The sequence below is a fragment of the Drosophila sulfurigaster genome, chromosome 2L, assembly GCF_023558435.1.
Source record: "Drosophila sulfurigaster albostrigata strain 15112-1811.04 chromosome 2L, ASM2355843v2, whole genome shotgun sequence".
Lineage (NCBI taxonomy): Eukaryota > Metazoa > Arthropoda > Insecta > Diptera > Drosophilidae > Drosophila > Drosophila sulfurigaster.
Genome location: NC_084881.1, coordinates 12,439,528 through 12,462,220, shown reverse-complemented (window position 1 = coordinate 12,462,220; position 22,693 = coordinate 12,439,528). Strand labels below are relative to the sequence as shown.

Genomic DNA, 22,693 nt, shown 5'->3' with positions numbered 1-22,693 from the left:
AATTTTCTGAAAAGTTGATAAGAATATAAATTATTTTATATTTTTTTTTATAGCAAGCAGGAACGAATATAGAAAAATTTTAATCAAAATCCTTCTAAAACAATTAAAACGGTATTATCATTAGCAGTAGCTGAAATATCCAACATGGGGAGACACTGACGAAGTGAATGAACATTGAAATTTATTAAGAAACATAAGCTTAAATTTTAAAATACACTTTAAAAAACACTAATGCGTAAAAAATTGAAAATACAGAAATGAAATGCGTGATTATAATCGATAACTAAGCAAACATAAAATACGTGGGGTATTTATAGATTGGCAAAGTGGGATGGATAAATAGCTTTCGGATGAGCGCTACTTTAATCCTGCTTTGCTGGCGGTGTCAACAATCAATTGTAAATTCTCGTGCAATGTCTTAATCTGGTTAAGGGTGTCCGCATCTAGATTCTCGAGCAGATCCGCCTTTATTTCACCCAGTTTACGCGGTCGCAGCGACAATACGCCATTCCTTATTGGTATATTAACATTGGCAAACTTATCCGGCATGCTGTCAAGTCGAAAATAAAAGAGATATAGTTTAGATAAAAGTTGAATCTACAAAAGACGTCAGAGGAAGGAAGGAAAATATTTAAAAAGGGGAACTCTGCTTACACTTGGGATACGATGGGACTGCCGTATTGGGAGAGCGCCACCTCGCCCGGCTTGGGCCACCGCAAAAAGGCCATGGGCGGTGTGGAAGGCGAAGATGTTGGGCGTGGCTTGCGAGCTGTGCGATCCGCGCTGAACGCCTTCGGACGCGAGGCCATTGGAGTGCGCAATTTGCTGCGCGAGTTGCGATGTGCATTCGACGACGAGTTGCTGCTGCTCGTAGTTGTGGCACCGCCGACTGCTTGCCCCAGCTTGCTCCCACAGGCGGAGCGACTGCGACGTTCACGGCGCGCACGCGCCGAATGCAGTGGTCCAGGAGTTCGCATAGCGCGCGCCGAGCGCATTGCGGCACCGTTGTAAGCGGACAATGTGCTTATGGTATTGACGCTGTTGCTGCTGCCGCTGATGTTGTTGTTGATGCTGCCGCTGATGCTGATGGCGCCTCCGCCCATGCCGCTGTCCTCTGTAAGGTAGCCTTAAATAGAGTGACCAGACCAACGGAATGTGCGTGTGCATGTGTGTGTGTGTGTGTACAGTGTGTGAGTGCGAAAGTTGTGGATGACAAGGTTAAAATTGAAAGATTTGTTAGTGAAAACTCGCCACCAATAAAACAAAAGAAGAGCAATAATAAGTAATGAGCAAGCGACAGTCGAGCAAGCTCAACTGTAAGATACCCGATAGCCATGATTATGAACCAATTTTTAATATATATATACATTCGGTCATGACCTAGATCAAGGATTTGGAACTTGATACGAAAATATCTATTCTAAAAGTAACAATACCTTTCACCCAATAATCTGTTTACTTAACTACTAAAAATATACAAAATTCTACAGTACAATGGGTCCTTAAACTTTAAATTAATTTAAAGCAAATTCCAAATAATCTATTGGCTAAATCTAACATAAATCGAGTTCTATATTTATCTTTAACTTCGTTCAGGCTGCCCTGGATTAGATCGCTGAATTTCATCATCTGCCAAAACAATGCTTCAATACTTCAATGCATATTAAAGATAATAGAGAAACAGTGAAGATTGGTGATAATGAAAGGGAGCAAGCACAATGACTAACACATTGTATACATATGAATCTGAAAGCCAATTCTCAAATTCAAATACCGATCCCGTATAAACTTTATGAGGTAAAAGCTTCGTATTTGATGGCCATGATCTTGGAATACTTTACTACCCCATGGCTACCGGATATGCAGTAGTATGAATAATAAGGCTAGGTTCGCTTACCTTCGTCGTTGCGACTGTTTGCGGCAAGAGCGCTGCCGCAATTGATGCTGCCACCGTCGTTGGAGGCGCCACCGCCGCCGTTTATTGTGCTGTTGCACATGGATTGGGTGGCAATGTGCTGCGTTTGGTCGCTGGCCTTGAAATCGTCAAAATGCTCAAGCTCTGCGATGATGTCGAGAAATTCGCTCATCTTCATGTTGCACAATTCGGATTGCAGTCGCGATTGTATTAGCTGTATTGCTGTGTCAGTCATTGATTTGTAGCGCGTCTCCTTATCATCTAATGCCAAGTGTATGGAATCCGTTTTCAATTCGTAAACGCGTATTTTCTCCTCACGATTGGCCGCCTCTCGGTTCCGTTTCGAATTCTTTGGTATCTTTGTGCGTGGCATTTTGTTTCTTTGCCTTCGATTTGTTGCTATTTGCTCCGAAAATTTCTTAAATTGTTGTACGATTTTCTTTGTTTCCTTTTTAGCAGGCGTCTGAGTTTTTATGTTTTCTTTTGAGTTTTTCCGCCTTTTTTTCTAATGGCGTCGATCGACAGCTTCAAAGTAAAACAGCGTGACCGTACTCTTAATTTCACAACGCACAAAGTATACGACACCGCGCAGTGAGACCGTCCTTATATATACTTTTTGGTATTAAAATACTACAAATTATCAGATATACTTTTTTAAAATAAACTGTTGTCATTGACATCATTCTCGATTTTTAGATAACATTTTTTACAGAAAATTGCACAGATACTTGGTTAGATAAGAGGGTAAAAAACATTGTAGATGGTAAGTGGAATAAAAAACCAAAGATAGTTTAAAAAGTTTAAAATAACGACTATTTTTCATACATTTTTAAAAATTTACCAATATACTACATGCAGTGCAACTAGGCCGCAATTACTACAAAATATCGATTGGTGCAGCAATTTGATGTTTACAAAAATCGTTGTTATCGATGTTTCATGACATCGCTATTTTACCTATTGGTCTTGTACGCGCGTTTTTATATATTTGTTTTTGCGCCCAGTTGTATAGTCTGTTTTGCAATTACTAAGTTTGGTTTTTAGTGTTTATTTTTTTTTAACATTTTTTTATGTGACTAAAGTATAAAAACACCATAATTTATATGTGCAATTGTGCTCTGCAGTTTAGTGTACTGCAGACTATGACTGTAGTGGAATATGTTTTTCGATTTAAATACATATGTAAGTAACTGAATTTAACCAAGGTGAAATTAGTTCCAGATATGTGTGTATATAAAACAATATGGGTTATTGTTTGCAATTAAATTTAAAATTCCCTGCCATTTTCATATCGTCGTATAAAGAAAAACATAACTGTATTTTTAGTGTTGCCCATTTCGTAGATTCGGATGCATTTCATCACTTAGTGGCAATGCTGAAAATGTGTTCAAAAATAAATTGTGGTTAAAATTCAAAATAGTATTATTATTATTATTAATCCTTAATAATTATCAAAGAGGATAAAATAAAAGTGCAAAGTTTTGTATCACAACATGTATAATTATACAATTATCGAGAAGTATGCGGTCTTGATAATTTGTGGCGCCATCTGCCGTTCGTGGTTGATCAGTGTGGATGTACTATGTATACAGGGTGTCTAGAATTCAAAGAGCATCTGCAGCCTGCAGGATTAGCAGCTTCACACAATCTTATAACTTGCAGCAATTATTGATTCGATTTTCCTAATTAAATTGTTGCTCAAAAGAGAAGGAGTGTCAAGGATTTTAATTGCCGCTTGAGTGTATGTGTGTGTGTGTGTGGCACAAAGGCCGGTAAAAGTTGTGTGGCAAAAGGCCACAAAATGTTGTAGTACGACTACTGTGTGGCATGTGGCATGTGTCAAAGGCAAAATAGCATATCCAATCAGCGGCAACGTCAACATTTTCGCAGCACTTTATTTGTGCAACAAAAGCAGCCACAGCCACAGTGAAACTCAATTTGCGCGACCAAACGATGCGTTAAGCATACAAAATGTAAAACGGAAGCGACTTTCATGGATAGATTACACAACGACTTAATACACACACACACACACACACACACTCTTGTGGATAAATGTGCGTTTTATTATGCCTGTTGCAACTGTTGCATATTGCTGCGGTGTGATGCGCCTCGCATGCGTCGCTTTTATTCTCCTCGCTGATATCTGGAACAGCTGCAACAGAGCGGCATCATTACATCTCTATATACATACGTATATGCACCGATACACCCACACTCACACACACACATAGGCAGGTGGCGCACACAAAGCGCAGGATACGCATCCTAGACAACCTGCCACACAGAAAGTCTTTAATAAGCGCTATTCTATGCGAAACTGTTGTTCGGCCACGAGATACTCTAATGCCAGTTGCTGCCTTCAGGCGATAGATGGCGCTGGTGACATTTTTATTCTGCTTTGCACTATGGAAATGGTTTCGCTCTGCAGCTTTTTGTTGTTGTTGTTTGCGTTTATTATGCGATTGTATTGAATAAAATTATGTATGCATATAGTTGGCAGTTTTCGAAAACTTTGCGACTGCATATTAAATACGTTATTGAGTGGGAGTCAAAGCAAACTTTAACTGATTTAATGCCTTGAAATTTGCAAGGCCAATTTGGTTTTGCTTTTTTCTTTAATATCCAAAGGGTCTGTCAGTAATAATCTCCTGCAATATATAACCATTATATAAAGAAATAAATCTGTAATTAATATATATTAAAATTAAAGTGATTAATTATTACTTTTTATGATATTCTAATAATTAAAATGGTAATACAATAGAAGCGAAGGGTCTGCAAGAAATAAGTTTCTGCAACATATATAACCCTCATAATTAAAAACCAATCTGCAAATAATAAATATTAAAATGAATGAAATCAAATATTACTTTTTATGACATAAATTAATATTATAATACAACAGCAGCTCTAAAATTAGAATTCTCTGAAATGTGACTCGTAAAGAAAATCTGATTTGAGACATAATAATATAATAAAACAAGTAAGAAAGCTACAGTCGAGTGTGCTCGACTGTGAAATACCCGCTACCCATTTTGAATAAAAGCATGGTTAAAAAAAAAAAGTTTGTACTTCGAGCGGGTTCGAACCCGGGCACCACAACATACGCGGCTTGCACTCTACCACCTGAGCTATCGCATTGCTTAAGTACCCTTATGCATACAGATGCTAATATAGACGAGCATGTATATACGTATACGCATACATACAATACATACATAGCAGGCGGTTTTGCTCATACAAAATATTTCTTTAACAAAATCCACAATTTGTATTTATAATTGTTGTAAATACGATTAAAAAAAAATTTTGTACCCCGAGCGGACTCGAACCCGAGTCCCCCGACTACCACAGCAGTAATAAGCTTGCACTCTACCAATATAGCTATCGCAGTGTCTCTTGCATACATATACAAATATAGAGGCGAGCATGTATATACGTATACGCATACATACAACACATCCATAGAAAGCGTTTTTGCCCATACAAAACTATTTCTTTAATAACTTCTACAATTTTTATCTGATCGCAACCAAATTTTCAGCAATCATAAATGCTATAGTTATTATTGCATATACCAAAATTCGTAATTCTAGCTTTACAATTACGCTTGTTATTAGATTTTTTTGATTTGCGGGGGCGGAAGTGGGCGTGGCAAAATTTGAAACAAACTTGATCTGCGTGCAAACATAACAAATGCTGTCGAAAAAAATTATAGCTCTATCTCTTATAGTCTCTGAGATCCAGTGTTTCATACGGACAGACGGACAGACGGACAGACGGACAGACGGACAGACACACAGACGGACAGACGGACATGGCTAGATCGTCTCGGCTGTTGACGCTGATCAAGAATATATATACTTTATAGGGTCGGAGATGCCTCCTTCTACCTGTTACATACATTTCCTGCCGGCACAAAGTTATAATACCCTTCTACCCTATGGGTAGCGGGTATAATTAAAACGAATATAACAATATATGTATATATAAAAAAATATGTTTATGGTTACATCGTGAAATCTGTTCTCTTTTATTCATTCTGTATTCAAATATTTATGAATAATAATTTATATAATCACGTCTCAGTGCCGAAAGCTTGATATGCATTTTTTTGATCTTATATTAATGTAACATAATATTTTATTATCTTCATTGTGTTCATGCTTGAGTAGAGTGTGATGTCAACGCAACTGACTCGTTGCAGTTGCACTGAGTTAACACCCTATAAAATTGTGTATATAATCTAATAAAAATATCACTAAACATGTCTTCAATGTTTATGTTTATGTGTGCAAAGAAATGCCATTAGCTTCAAAATGTCACTCGTAAATATGTACTTGTTTCTTTAGTCAGAGATTCGAAAAGCATAAATGTCGCAAAACTAACAACGACATTGCTATCAGCTTAAATTTCACACTCTTTAAAATCTGCAGACTTTATCTGCATTATCTTATTTCTGTCTGTTTTTATACCCGCTATCCATAGTGTATTATAGCTATAGCTGTGCCTGGCCGTCTGTCTGTCTGTCTGTCCGTCCGTATAAACATCTAAATCTCAGAGACTATATGAGATAGAGATATAATTGTTTTTCGGCAGCATTTGTTACGTTTCCATGCAGTTCCACTTTCGCCTCCGCAAATCGAAAAAATTTGAATAGCAAGCGTAATTTTATATTTATAACAATATTTAAGACTTCTGAAAATTGCGCTTCGATGAGATACAAATTTTTAAAACTTTTTTAAGAAATTCTTTTTAATGGAAACAATCACCTACTTACAACGGATCTTAGTAGCTTTGACTGACAATCTGTGGTATATTTTGATTGTAGTACTACGTATTTCAATATGCCAAATATATCATTTGGTATAGTTTTAGTATTTTTCTGGTATATTAATTAGGTATATTTTAAAATGAATACCGCACTGTTTTTCTCTTGTACACAATTTGTAGCGAGTATTTCATAGTCAAGCATACTCAATTGTAGCTTTTTTCTTAGTTATTCATTAAAAGAAATCTATTTCTCAATGCACCAATTATATATAAATGATTACATAATTGAGTCAAATATGGGAATTTCAGCTTTTCAGTTTATCACTTCTTCATCACATCTTTGGGGCGAATTAGCATCTTAACTTCTAGAGGGTAAATGACCTTACCAGTGTCCCACCAACATAGATTTGGCCCATATGGTGCATTTAAATTACTGCATAAGAAACAAAAAAAATCTATAACTATGTGTATTCCTTCGAAAATAAATAAATTTGCAATATTTACCTAGTATAACAATAATAGTACCACCAGCCACTTTTATTCCAGACTGCGCAATTATTATCATCATCTTTGTCGTTGTCGTGATCGAATGTTGTGAATTTCATGTTTTCAGAGTATCTCATGCTATCCCTAATAGTTCCATCGAATTTACCCAAACTCAGTGCATATCCATTATCTTCATCTGATATTTTGAAGTCGTCATAACGAACGTTGTAGGTACTTCCACCCAGATCAACCAAATGTATGTAAAGTTCAAAACGCTGCAAGCTCGTGATACGATGAATTTTCTCTAATCCAAGAAAGAAACCACTTTCAAAAGAACCGAAACCTTTGCGATACGTTGCCCAATCCCTATTGAAACTCTCATTTCCCCTAACTCGTTGTTGTATTACAATCCATCCAGGCCCAGCTAACTGACTATCGCACAAAACATTGAATAAACCTATGCCAGAGACATTGAGTTGATGAACTCCTGAATAATCTCCGAAAGGGGGACATGTTGTGGGACTTAATTTAGATTGACATAAATAATTTTCCTTTACTTTATCTATTAGCTTAGTTTCACTTTCTTTTAATTTCAATTGAATCTTCTTCTGTTCTTCTCTAATATTCTCTGATGTCCTATTTAATTCGTTTATTTCTGAACGACATAACTGAATATCATTTTCATGCTTTATTATTATAGATTTACTCTTCTCTAATTTCATCTCAAGTGTTTTCTGATGTTCTGTGTTATTTTTAATATTCTCACTAAATCTCTTTATATTTTCATCTTTTTCAATTAATCTAGAATTAAAAGATTTTAATTGAACTTGATAAGTTTCTAAGTTGGTGGATTTATCTGTTAATTGTTCTTTTAATGAATTAATTTCAAATTCAGATTTATCAACTTTATTTTGACACAGTTGCAAATCGTTTTCCCCTTTGATTACTTTGTTTTTATACTCATTTAATAGAGCTGCCTCCTTCATGAATGTTTCATGAATTCTTACAATTTCATGATATTTTTCCATAAGATCAGAATTTAATTCACTTATCTGATTTTCCTTAGTTTCACTTTGTTCTATCTCATTTCTAACCTGCCTGAAGTAATCTAGCAAAGGTTTAACAGTCTTGTAGTTATGAAGGCGGCACTGTTCTTCCATTTTTCGGTCTGATTCACACGTCTGATAGGAAGAAAAGGTATACACTTTAATCACTCTTTATTCTTATTAGTATTATGTCTTTGATCTCACTTCATCTCCAGTTGTTGTAGCCACCAAGAATATTTGAAGGACCATCAGTAACAAAACTCCATTAAATATTATTCTGCGCATTTTAAATGTTTCGACTGCCCGCAAATAAAATGAATTTCGAACTGAATATTTCGTTAAAGTCATTGAAAATCTGAAGCGGATGCGGATTCCGCTCAATAGATCTGAACGAGAGAGGTCAAGTAATGATAACCTAGAGTCTGGGCCTAGATTCTCTGTCGGCAGAAGAGATTTCAATGTCGGATGAATGAATAGCAACAACATTGTTTTCAATTTCTTTCAGTCGCGTGTTGACAGTGGGGTCAATCTCCGAAGTACTCGAAATTATGCTCGAATACTTTCAAAACGACAATGGGACTGAGTTTTTATTAATATATATACGCCAACTGCTGGTTAGCAAATTTAAAAACAACTTGATTAAGTTAATAAGAGTATAATTATATCCGCTACCTATTGGGTAGAAGGGTATTATAACTTTGTGTCGGCAGGAAATGTATGTAACAGATAGAAGGAGGCATCTCCGATCCCATAAAATACGCCTGGTATATTTTGCACTCTATAGTATATATTTAGTTTAGTACCATAACAATATACCAATATACCATTTGATACATTTTAAAAGAATTTGTGTGGTATATTATTTCGGTATATTTAAAAAAGAAATACCGCAATATTTTGCTTTAATTCAAAATGGGCAGCGTTTATCTCACAGTCGAGCACACTCGATTGTCGCTGTCTTACTAGTTTATGTCGTATTTTTATACCCGCTACCCATAGGGTAGAAGGGTATTATAACTTTGTGCCGGCAGGTAATGTATGTAACAGGTAGAAGGAGGCTTCTCCGACCCTATAAAGTATATATATTCTTGATCAGCGTCAACAGCTGAGACGATCTAGCCATGTCCGTCTGTCTGTCTGTCCGTCTGTCCGTCTGTCCGTATGTGTGTCTGTCCGTCCGTCCGTATGAACACCTAGATCTCAGAGACTATAAGAGATAGAGCTATAATTTTTTTTCGACAGCATTTGTTATGATTGCACGCAGATCAAGTTTGTTTCAAATTTTCGCCACGCCCACTTCCGCCCCCGTAAATCAAAAAAATCGAATAACACGCGTAATTTTAAAGCTACAGTTACGAGTTTTGGTACATACAATAACAACTATAGTAGTTATGATTCCTGAAAATTTGGTTGCGATCAAATAAAAATTGTCGAAGTTATTAAAGAAATACTTTTGTATGGGCAAAAACGTCTACTTACTAGGCGTCTTAGTTGCTTTGGCTAACAATCTGGAATATTGTGCCGGCTATGGTATATTTTGAATGCTTTACTATATCGATATACCAAATATACCATTTGGTATATTTTTGCAGTATAATCGGTATATTTTGAGAAAAATACCGCAAAATATATTTCTTTTATTAAAAATGGGTAGCGGGTATCTCACAGTCGAGTTCACTCGACTGTAGCTTTCTTACTTGTTTGTATTGTTGTTGAATGTTGCCCCGAAATTTAATGAGCTCAACTGTTGCCGCCCAATCGAGAAGCATATGATGTTGAAGAGAGCATTCGTGTCCCAATTTATTATGGCCATAAGTAATGAATGCACTTCATGTGGTTGTGTGCAGTTACCCTGCAAAGTAATGATAGTTTGTGGGTGGCTCGAAGCGAGAAGGAAACGAAACGACAAGCAATCAATTCAATGTGGAATGTTATGGCTTTTTAATACTTATGGCTTGTAATACTTTCATCCCCTTCCCTCCTCAACTTGAGGGTAGTTGTTGTTACCCTCGCTCGCATTAATGAGCCCAAATATTGAAGTAGTAACGAAAACTCAATTAAATTTCTCTCCCCCCCCTTCAATTGCAGTTGCACACAGGTGTTCTAGCTGTTCCCATTTTAAAGGGAACACTTTGCTTGCTGAGTTGCACTCAAAACGAGTGTTTCACATTGCCACAACGTTCCGACTCGTGGCGACTTCGGCACTCGGCTGTGTTTCGCCTTGGTGCATGCAACACCAAGAGTGGCAGCGACTCAGTCGCTTGTAGCAGCGACAGCAGATGCAACGTTCACACCAAATAAAAAACGAAAAACGAAAAAAAAAAACAGTCCGTGTTTGAGCTCAGTTCAGTTCCGTTTTCAGTTTTGCATTGCAATCGCAATCGCAGTCGAGTTCGCGTTCGCGTTCGCAATTCACAGTTTGCAGTTCGCAGTTTGCATTTCGCACTCGCATTTCGCAATCGCATCGCATTCGCATTCGCACTATTCACTCACACACGCACACACACGTACACACTCATTTGCCATTCATTCGACTTTCGACATTCGCGCGTTTGTGCAGCAAACTAGACCCGGTTAGCTGTTTTCTTTTTCTATTTTCTGTTATTGTTTCCTTTGTTTATTGGTGCGTGTCTTTAGTTTTTCTTCCTCCTTCCCCTTCGTGCCCTCGCGCTGACTCTCTTGCACACTTGCTTTCAGCATTCTTTCGTAATTGCGAGGCCAGAGTGAGAGAGAGAGAAAGAGAGCGGGACAGGGAGAGGGAACGTTGTTGTGCGAAGAGTGCGACGACGACATAATTAAATTAAAATTTACTCACAACACACACACACACTCACACGTACACTTCGACAGGGGCCAACTAATCACATTACCAACCATCAGCCATCAGCCATCGGCCATCGGGCAAAGCAGCTAACGGAAAACAGCCATTGACATCGTCGCAGGCAGTCGGCCAACATCGCTGAGAGACAGACCCACAAGACATTTCTATATAATTTTGTAGTTTTCCGTTTTCTGTTGTTGTGTCTGTGTGTGTGTGTGTTGTGATGAGTGTGTTGCATACTTTTTGGCGCGCACTGTCCTCCAGCTCTTAACGCAAATTGAAAACGTGTTTCCAGTGCTCGGTTCTCAACATTGACAACATTCTTAAAGCCATAAATCCACGCCCACATCTAAATTCAATTCGAAGCCAACTCCAACTCCAACGCCAACGTCCACTTTACCAGTGAGGCGACAAATTTCTCAACTTTTCCGGCTGGTAAGTTATGCACAAGTTTTTGAATGGAATATCTGGAATATACCCAAAAAAAAATATATATTTGACTTTTACACAGTCGATTGAATTTATAATCTTTCTAGCAGTTATGTGTTAGACTGATTGGTGAAGAGTGTTTTCCAATTATCTATTAAGTGTCACCTTTTTTTTTCTTTTTAAAAAAATGCTCAAGTCCTTAGGCTCAATTGTACCCAAAACTCTTACATGAATACTTGGTAATATTTCATATTAAATATTAAGTATTACAAAAGTTTTTCTACCTACATTTTGTAGTTGAACAATGGAAAATTAATTGATGAGATTAGTGTAAAAAACATCTTTATTTCTCGCACATAAATTTCTATTCAAGATAAGAGAATAGAATTAATTATGATAATAAGCATGTTAATGCACTCAATTATTAACAATAATAATTAAATTTCCATGTAAACATTAACATTTTTTCTATATGAATTTGAAGTAAGAAGTATAGAAAAAAGCTTTATTTTTGACAAAAACTTATATTCAAGATAAGGAAATAAAATTCTCTACGATGAAAATTATGTTAAGATTCTGAATATTAAGAATTTATATGTAGGATATCAATTTATATATAAGTGTATAAGGATGTGAACATATTCTCTTTAAATGTAATATTTCCACTTTCAAAGTTAATTTCTCAACAACTTTATCTGAGTTTACACTCTCATTAGTGGATAATTAGCTTATCATCTCATCTAGCAGGTTTTATTACTCAACTTGACGTTTCTATAAAAATGCTTAAGTCCTTGAACGATGCACTCAATTATTAACAATAATAATTAAATTTCCATGTAAACATTAACATTTTTTCTATATGAATTTGAAGTAAGAAGTATAGAAAAAAGCTTTATTTTTGACAAAAACTCATATTCAAGATTAGGAAATAGAATTCTCTACGATGAAAATTATGTTAAGATTCTGAATATTAAGAATTGATATGTAGGATATCAATTTATATATAAGTGTATAAGGATGTGAACATATTCTCTTTAAATGTAATATTTCCACTTTCAAAGTTAATTTCTCAACAACTTTATCTCAGTTTACACTCTAATTAGTGGATAATTAGCTTTTCATCTTTGCTTTGTCTTTTAGCTTTACAAGTTTATCAGGTTTCATTACTCAAGTTGACGTTTTTATAAAACTGTTAGAGTCCTTAAACGATGCACTCAATTATCGCCAAAACTCTTACATAAATACTTGCTATTAAATAATAAGTATTGCAACATTTTTTGTAACCCAATTTTGTAGTCGAAAGTGAGAAATAATTGTGGAAATAAACATTATTTTTGACAAATAAATTTTGTATTTCATAAAAGAGAATGACACATTTCTATTATGACAATAAATATGTTAAACGTTGCGAACTTAATCACTAATTAATTGCTATATTTAACCTCTTCAAAGATCCCATCTTTTATTTGTTGGCTAGTCAGTAAATCATCCGCTAATTGTCCCCGCGATTATCACAAAAACGTTTCAATAAGATAAAACTTTGAGTTACGCATCTGTTAACTGAGAGTTAATGCAACAAAAAAAAATATGACATCAGCACAGAAAAGAATTTCGGGCCGCAAAGATCAATTAAACTTTTTAATCGACCAATTCAATTAAATAATCATTACAATAACGAAAAGCACCATTTCATTTGCATTGTAACCGCACTTAATGACATTTTCTCTCTCTCTCTCTCTCTCCCTCTTGGGTTCTCACTCTTACTTAGTTGTAAAAATATTTACAGTCAAAGATGACGCAACGATTAAGGCTGTGTAAGAATTATTAACTGACATTCGTCCTCACTTCGTCTCCTGCTTAAACTTTTTAATGTGGCGCCTGTCCTCAATGAAATTGTCATTGCAATTTTGTATTTGAATTATAACATAAATGTATTTTTATATGGCAGTTACAGTTCAGTTCAATTCAATTCAATTTCATTTATTCCGGCGCCTCAGTAATTTCCTGTTGTTTTGTGCCTGATATTGGCCCCCAAAAGGCAATCATTCAATGATTATGCTGGCCAATTAAAATCCATTTTGTAACTCAAATCAGGCATTCATTTTGTAAATATACACTGTATATATGTGTGTGTATATATGTATGTGTGTATTGTCCGCAAGGCATGCCACATTCGATATTTTTTGTGACGTTTTTACCACTTCATTTAACGCAATTAAATTTTCAAAGTTATTCGTGTAGTGTAGAGTTAAGGGGATGTTAAATATTTCCATTCAATCTAAAAGATTTGTGGCACATATTTACATTATTTATTTATTTAATAATATTATTAACATTTTCATTAACCATTTATACTCCATATATATCCTATAAGTCAAATTTTCTTGCAATAAAATAAATAAAATAATGTTCAGTAGAAATTTAGTAGAATAGAATTAGATTATTGAGAGCAATATCGATTGATTTAATAGTCAGTCATAAATACTGCAACTATAATATTATACTATATGGTATAGTATAATCTAAAAATTTACCAGAACGTGGGAGTAGTCAGTATTTTTCATTAAAAAAACTCTCGCAGCTTAAATTTGATATTTGATGCAATAAAAAAACAGTAATAAATACTGCAACTACTTTGTTATACTATAAAATCTAATAATATTACAGAAAAGAGATTAGTGTTACAGAAAAGAGATTAGAGTGTTCAGTATTTTTCATTAAAAAAACTCTCGCAACTTAAATTTCATATTTGTTGCAATAAAAAAAAAACAGTAATAAATACTGCAACTACTTTGTTATACTATATAATCTTAAAATACCAGTACGTGAGAGTATTTAGTATTTTTCATGACATAATCCCTCGCAACTTAAATTTGATATTTGTTGCAATGAAAAAATAATTGAATTACATGTGTATCAATGTATTTTGCTGTCACACCGTTTGAATTTTACTCCCCCCCATCCACATTGATTGGCAATCGCAATCACATGCATTCACTTGAATTCACGGAATTCCCCTACGTATTTGTCGTGCTTCAATTATAATGCAAAATATTTGCATTTCAATGCATTCATGACAGGAAAACGAAAGAAAAAGTATTAAAAGGGATCCACGGTACGTGACAATTTGATGAATTTCTGCGAAACCTTTCGATGGATTTAGTTGTGGCATTGTTTATGCTCAAAGTGCCGCATGTAATTCAACATGTTTCAATTAAGCATTTTAATTAAATGCGCAGCATTTTTCCATGCTAATTTATAGCAAATACTATATAAACGGAATGCAAATTATTTCAACTGTGAATGCTTTCGTGTTTGAATTACAAATCATTTTCGATGTGGCAAAATATTTGCAGCATTCTATTTGGTTTGCAAAGTGCAACGAGAAAAGTTGCTCGATCGAATTTAAATATATCAACATTTTGCTAAGATCTTGAGATAATTTAAAAATTCAAGAAGTAGGAGTTCATTATTTTTCAAGTGAAAAAATGGATTTCTTCATAAGATCTTTTTTAATTAATATTTTATATGTTGCTTAAATTATTATTCTATAAATTGATCTCTTTAAGTTGCAGTTTTGTTTTAATTATTTAAAATAAATTCACTAATTGAGATTTCTGGTTATAAAAAAAAGAAGTACGAAAGAATAAAAAGAAAACTGTGCGGTATGATTGTTAAAATATACCAAATGAATTTACTAATTGCAATAAAAATAAAAAAAATTAAAAACTATACTTTAATTATTGAGATTACAAATGTATTTTTTCCTAACATTGTTGATATTAAACATTCGATTAAACATACCCGTTACCCAATTTTTTATAAAAGCCAAACAATGTGGTATTATTAATAAAATATACCAAATAGAGGAAGGACTGTAAAATACTGTATTTCGCTGATCATTTTACAATCAGTGAAATTAAAAAAGTATTTTTCATAAAGTTGTTGATATTAATAGATTAGATTTCAATAAAAGCGAAACTTTTCGGTATTATTTTTGAAATATACCAAATTAATATATCGAAGAAAGGAAGAAGGTAATAAAATACTATATTTCGCTTATCGCTTCATGCAATCTGCGATATTATAAATGCATTTTTTCCTAAATTTGTTGATATTAATACTTTTGATTAAACATTTAATTTTCTTAACATTTTTATACTTTATACTTCATATTTATGCTTATTAAAATATCAATATTTTATGCGTCTAAAAAAAGCTTAATTACCGAATATCGAATTTGTTATAGCATAAGCATGAATAAATTACAAAGTCCTCACAAAGAAACTAAAATTATACGGTATTTTCACCATTTTGCGTTTGCTCTAGCTTCTTCTTTGTTAGGAGAGTTGCCGCCTGAAAGTATGCTAATAAAAATTTTTAATTTATGGCAATTGCCATAAAAAGTTACTCGAGTGCTTGCTGGCCAGGCAAATGACCTGTGCCTTTGCCTCTGCCTTTCGCTTTGCCTTTCCCCTGGACTATGAAAGCTGCTCTTCGCTTCGTTGCCCCGTTAAGTATGCAATGTATTTTCGTTTTCATTTTCCATATTTTCCGTGTGCACGCACAAAACGCATTCGTTGCCGCGACAACTTTACTACACTAAACCTTACTTTTCCTCCCTCCCCCTCTTGGCACTCTCTTGGCTTATCGACGCCCTCGTTTCGATTTCGCTGCTGCTGCCCATTGTCATTGATGGCTTCGTTGCTTCGCTGCCCCCGCGGCGCGTGTTCATCAATAATAATTTCAAGTGGTTTTTGGCCATGCAAACTAGAAATGCACCCAGCAGCAGCAGCAGCAGCGGCAACAATGCAGCCATTGCTAAGCCATGCCCCAATTTGCAGCTCTGCCGCCACGCCCACTCGTAAAGAGGGCGCGACGACGGACACTTCAAAGTTCGATTTTGTGTATTGAAAATTGGCGTGCATTACTTTGCCGTTCAAGTCAAACAAAAGAAAATATGGCAGCTGAAGCAAAAGCAAAGGCAACGAGGGAAAAATAGAATTGTAAATGTGTGCGTGTGTGTGTGTCGCTTACCTTTTTATATGGTTGCTTTAATGGCAGCCAATAACTTAAGCTTTAAATATATTTTTAGAATTCGTCAGTAGGTGACGTGAAATATCGCAAACTATGGAAAATATTTCCTAGCTAGTATGCATTGATTAACTTCGCTCCAAAGTGATAATATCTAATTTTCTATTTTATACAAATAGAAAAAAGGTCATTGATAAGTGACATGAAAAATTGTCGATTGCGAGAATAGAAAATGGGGAAAAATGTTGTAAATAAAATGCATTGATTAACTTTGCTTTTCACTGCGAAGCTATTATTTCTAAAACTTGTATTTTGTACGGAATAAATATAAAATCTTGTTTTATCTTTAGTTCCGTAATTTCTTTTAATATTTAGTTCGTTTCTTAGGCATTCTTGATATTACATTCTATGTTTTTCGAATTTAGAAGATAAATAAAATAAAGATAATGCAAAGCAGACTCTAAAACCTGCAAAGGAATAGTTGTTAATTGCCTAATATCCTTGAATGTAATTTTATATACAATAATAAAAATAATTTTAGAAGTTATACTTCTGTATGAAAAATTACGCCTACTGCAATCAAGTTTTAGTTGCTTTTCCTGACAATCGGGTAATTTTTTTATCTCTGTGGTATATTTCGAATGTAGTACTTCAAATATATACCACATATGGCCCTTGGTATATTTTACTTTTGTTCGGTATATTAGTATTTCTGCTTTTATTCAAAATGACTTGTTATACCCGCTACCCATAGGGTAGAAGGGTAGTATAACTTTGTGCCGGCAGGAAATGTGTGTAACAGGTAGAAGGAGGTATCTCCGACCCTATAAAGTATATATAATCGTGATCAGCGTCAACAGCCGAGACGATATAGCCATGTCCGTCTGTCCGTCTGTGTGTCTGTCCGTCTGTCCATATGAACACCTAGATCTCAGAGACTATAAGAGATAGAACTATAATTTTCGACAGCATTTGTTATGTTTGCACGCAGATCAAGTTTGTTTCAAATTTTTGACACGCCCGCTTCCACCCAAAAAAATCAACAAAAATCGAATAAAGCTAGCGTCGCGAATTTTGGTATTTACAATAATAACTATAGTATTTGTGATTCCTGAAAATTTATGTTGCGATCAGATAAAAACAGGAAAAAACGCCTACTTACTAGGGGTCAAAGCTGCTTTTGACTGATAATCTGGTATATTGGGATATACCAAAAATACCATTTGGTATATTTCAGATAATGTTATAGTATGTTTGGTATATTTTGAGAATAATACCGCAATATTTTGGTTTTATTCAAAATGGGTAGCGGGTATCTCACAGTCGAGCACACTCGACTGAAGCTTTCTTACTTGCATTTGATTGTCGAATTCATCTGTATAATAAGAGGAAAATAAATATACTTATAGCACCCACTATAATACTCTGCTTTGTGTAATTATCTTTCCATTAACTGATGTGGCAAAAACCAAATTTCGTATGTTTTATTAGAAACAAAACTGCATCATTTAGATGTTTAGATAAGAAACATTAATATTCAGGGTTCGACTGATATACCATATACAGGATAATCATAAGTTTACTGACTTTTAAGTACTTGCACCTCTATTGAAAGCGTCTAGAGACTTAAAATTTGCTACATCAAAACATAAATTAAGTGCAATAAAAGCGGATCTATTTCCATTAAAAAAATATATCGCTGCATTTTTCAGAACGCAATTTCTTAATGCACCAATTATATATAAATAATTACATAATTGAGTCAAATATGGGAATTTCAGCTTTTCAGTTTATCACTTTTTCATGGCGTCTTTGGGGCGAATTAGCATCTTAACTTCATTAAGGAAAAAGATCTTATCATTGTCCCACCAACATGGATTTTGTGCATATAAATGACTGCATAAGAAACAACAAAAATCTATAATTATGTGTATTCCTTCGAAAATAAAAATTTGCAATATTTACCAATCAGAACAAATTCTGTACCACCAGCCACTTTTACGCCAGTTTGCGCAATTATAATAATCATATTTGTCGTTGTCGTGATCGAATGTTGTGAATTTCATGTTTTCACTGACTCTCATGCCATCCTCAATAGTTCCATTAAATTTACCCAAACTCAGTGCATATCCATTATCTTCATCAGATATTTTGAAGTCGTCATAATGAACGTTGTAGGCACTTCCATTCTCAACAACCAAATGTATGTAAAGCTCGAAACGCTGCAAGCTCGTGATACGATGAATTTTCTCTAATCCAAGAAAGAAATCACTTTCAAAAGAACCGAAACCTTTGCGATACGTTGCCCAATCCCTATTGAAACTCTCATTTCCCCCAACTCGTTGTTGTATTACAATCCATCCAGGTCCAGCTAACTGGCTATCGCATAAAACTTTGAATAAACCTATGCCAGACACATTGAGTTGATGAACTCCTGAATAATCTCCGAAAGGGGGACATGTTGTTGGACTTAATTTATGAAGGGCAGATTGACATAACTGATTTTGCTTTACTTTATCTATTAGCTTAGTTTCACTTTCTGTTAATTTCAATTGAATCTTTTTCTGTTCTTCTCTAATGTTCTCTGATGTCCTATTTAATTCATTTATTTCTGAACGACATAACTGAATATCATTTTCATGCTTTATTATTACAGATTTACTCTTCTCTAATTTCATCTCAAGTGTTTTCTGATGTTCTGTGTTATTTTTAATATTCTCACTAAATCTTTTTATATCCTCATCTTTTTCAATTAATCTAGAATTAACAGATTTTAATTGAACTTGACAAGTTTCTAAGTTGGTGGATTTATCTGTTAGTTGTTCTTTTAATGAATTAATTTCAGATTCAGATTTATCAACTTTATTTTGACACAATTGCAAATCGTTTTCCCCTTTGATTACTTTGTTTTTATACTCATTTAATAGAGCTGCCTCCTTCTTGAATGTTTCATGAATTCTTACAATTTCATGATATTTTTCCATAAGATCAGAATTTAATTCACTTATCTGCTTTTCCTTATTTTCACTTTGTTCTAACTCATTTCTAACCTGCCTGAAATAATCGAGCAAGGGTTTTACAGTTTTATAGGTATGAATACGGCACTGTTCTTCCATTTTTCGATCTGATTCGCACGTCTGATAGGAAGAAAAGGTATACACTTTAATCACTCTTTATTCTTCTTAGTATTATGTCTTTGATCTCACTTCATCTCCAGTTGTTGTAGCCACCAAGAATATTTGAAGGACCATCAGTAAGAAAACTCCGTTAAATTTTATTCTGCCCATTTTAAATGTTTCGACTGCCCGCAAATAAAATGAATTTCGAACTGAATTTCGTTATTTCGTTAAAGTCATTGAATGTCTGAAGCCGATGTGGATTCCGCTCAATAGATCTGAATGAGAGAGGTCAAGTAATGATAACCTAGAGTCTCTATCGGCAGAAGAGATTTCAACGTCGGATAATTGGCTGTAATTATTTTTTAAATTCGAAAAAAAATAAATATAATCTCGGAGCATAAACAACGTTGTTATCAATTTTTTTTAGTCGCATGTTGACAGTGGGGTCAATCTCCGAAGTACTCGAAAATATGCTCGAATACTTTCAAAACGACAATGGGACTGAGTTTTTATTAATATATATGCTGATAACTATTTGGTTAGCAAATTTAAAAACAACTTGATTAACTTAATAAGAGTATAATTGATTTTTTTAGTTATCCATAGGGTAGAAGGGTATTATAACTTTGTGCCGGCAGGAAATGTATGTAACAGGTAGAAGGAGGTATCTCCGACCCTATAAAGTATATATATTCTTGATCAGCGTCAACAGCCGAGACGATATAGCCATGTCCGTCTGTCCGTCTGTCCGTATGAAACACTGGATCTCAGAGACTATAAGAGATAGAACTATAATTTTTCGACAGTATTTGATATGTTTGTTCTCAGATCAAGTTTGTGTCAAATTTTTGCCACGCCCCCCGAATCGAATAACAAGCGTAAAACCTAGCGACGCGAATTTTGATATATACATTTTCTTAAATGTCATTCTATATAGAAATTTGAATTAAAAATAAAATAGATTTAGATTAACTTACAGATAAATATGCTGTTAATTAAAGACATCTACGCTGTTAAACTTTCTAATGAGTGACTTAGTTAAGAGATTGCAATTTGGTGTTGAAATTAATTGCAGGCTTGACCTTCTTCAGATTGCACGCTGTTAATGAGATCATTGCAAGGCTGTTTTAATGACAACTTTAATGAGTCGCCAATTAGTTTTTAGCGGCAATTCAAAAATTGAACTAATAAACTGTCTGCAAATTAGCTTATCGATTTGCAATTTATCATAAAATAAAGTAGGAAACCGCAAATTTAAGCAGACACAAATATTGAATGTTTATTTGCTGTAAATATTTGGCAAAATGTCAAAAAGGACAATTGAATAAACTGCAATTTAGTTTATTAGGAAACTAAATGTTAAACGTGTTTAACTTCAATTTGTTGTGTATTGTGTGTGTGTGTGTAATTGTAATATCGACGTTTAATAAATTTAACTATAGTCAACTACAAAGCATAAATAACAAAACACACACTTTGCTGTAGTCTATGCGATTTGCGGCCAACTGAAATTCCGTGCACGATGAGAATCCGTAGCCCACTAAACGGAAGTGCATTCACAAAATTTGCGCAGTACTTCCGGTTTCCGTATAGTGTCTGCTTCTGTGTCACTGCTTCTCCTTCTCCCTCTCTCTCTCTCTCTTTCTTTATGTGTATGTGTGTGTGGCATTTGTGTTTGCATTCTTCGTGTGCAACGTAGCAGAAGTTTGATAAATTTCATTTTTGAGTCCAGTCATGGCGAATTTCAAATTTCAAATTTCATACTATTCTATGTAAAATTCATTTTAGTTAGATTATTTTGAAAGAATTACTTAATAGCATAAGCAGAAGTTTAACTGCAGTGCTGCTCTCTAAATAATTAATTAAATAAAAGTCATTTTATCTGTTGAGTAGTCTTTAACGAATGATCTAATGATGATATTTAACTGAGCTTATTATTAATCAACACAAAGTTGAACATTCTATTAAGAAATATGAGTTTAACACTATTCTATTCCAAACAGAAGTTGGATAAATTTAATATTAGAGTCATTTCAGTAATAGCAAATTTCAAATTGCATTCTTAATGAAAATGTAGCATTCATTTTAGTTCGATTATTTTGAAGGAATTACTTAATAGCATAAGCCGAAGATTAACTGCAATGCTGATCTCTTAATAATTTATTAGTAAAGGTCAATTTATATGACGAATGATCTAATGATGAGCTTGTGTTAGTATATCACAGAGTATAAGATTATATTAATCAACATGAGCTAAACACGAGTCTCTATTCCAAACAGAAGTTTGATTAATTTAATTATAGAGTCCATTTTCCATTTTCTGCAAAATGAAAAACCATTTTCGTTAGATTGTTTTGACTGAATTAATTAATAGAATAAGCCAACAATTTAACTGCTACAGTGCAGCAATTAAATAATATTTTATCTGTTGAGTAAAGCTTTAACGAATGATTAAATGAGTTTGTTTTTATAACATCGCATAGTATAATTTCTATTAAATAATATGAATTAAGCTCGAGCATCTATTCCAAACAGAAGATTTATAAATTCCATTTTAGAGTTCAGTTATAGCGAATATTTCATTTCACTCCCTAACAAAATGCAAAACTCATTTTCGTTAGAATATTTTACATATTTACTGAATCTAGTAAGCCAAAAGTTTAACTGTTCTATGAATAAAAGAGCTCTGGGTTATATGCTGAATAAAACTCACTTTATCTGCTAGTAAAGTGTCAACGAATTATCTAATGATGATAAATCATTGACTTTTATTATTAACTATTCAGTATATTAATTTGGCATATTGTAATAGAAATACCACATTGGTTTGCATTTATTGAAAATGGGTAGCGGGTATCTCATAGTCGAGCACATTCGACAGTACATCTCTTGTTTGTGAATACATCACATCAACACAAAATTCTATCTCAAACAGAAATTTGATAAATTTCATTTCCATTTCCCATTCTCTGTAAAATGTAAAATTCTTTTTTATTGGATTATTTACCGGATTTAATGTATAGACAAGCCAAAAGTTTAACTTTAATTCTGAACTATAAATAATTCA

At 34.1% G+C, this 22,693-nt stretch overlaps 3 protein-coding genes across 7 annotated transcripts in view; 1 reads left to right on the top strand and 2 right to left on the bottom strand.

Moving 5' to 3' along the window:
* Nucleotides 1–164: 164 nt before the first annotated feature.
* Nucleotides 165–2,462, bottom strand: LOC133845390 (borealin). Of its 2 annotated transcripts, none has more exons than XM_062279863.1 (3): nt 1,898–2,462; nt 655–1,114; nt 165–550 (listed from the first exon to the last, which is right to left on the bottom strand). In XM_062279863.1, the coding sequence occupies exons 1-3, from the start codon at nt 2,286–2,288 to the stop codon at nt 358–360; spliced, it is 1,044 nt and encodes a 347-aa protein (XP_062135847.1). In that variant the 5' UTR covers nt 2,289–2,462; the 3' UTR covers nt 165–357. The 2 variants fall into 2 exon arrangements, with proteins under 2 accessions (XP_062135847.1, XP_062135839.1); XM_062279855.1 differs by having other exon boundaries at nt 655–1,126; nt 1,898–2,457.
* Nucleotides 2,463–6,967: 4,505 nt separating this feature from the next.
* Nucleotides 6,968–22,693, bottom strand: part of LOC133835251 (fibrinogen-like protein 1) — a 121,606-nt gene continuing 105,880 nt past the window's right edge. For 2 of the 4 annotated variants that reach the window (XM_062265227.1, XM_062265224.1), the window contains exon 3: nt 6,968–7,124. In XM_062265227.1, the coding sequence (XP_062121211.1) occupies nt 7,013–7,124 (112 nt within the window). In that variant the 3' untranslated portion in view covers nt 6,968–7,012. Of the gene's footprint in view, nt 7,125–7,195; nt 8,359–8,427; nt 8,538–18,472; nt 19,924–22,693 lie in introns of those variants that run through there. The other 2 variants (XM_062265226.1, XM_062265229.1) reach the window with 2 other exon arrangements.
* Nucleotides 10,550–22,693, top strand: part of LOC133835275 (probable serine/threonine-protein kinase DDB_G0282963) — a 79,491-nt gene continuing 67,347 nt past the window's right edge. Inside the window, exons 1-2 of the mRNA XM_062265270.1 lie at nt 10,550–10,567; nt 11,340–11,479. The gene's annotated coding sequence lies outside the window, so the exon portion shown is untranslated. The remainder of the gene's footprint in view (nt 10,568–11,339; nt 11,480–22,693) is intronic.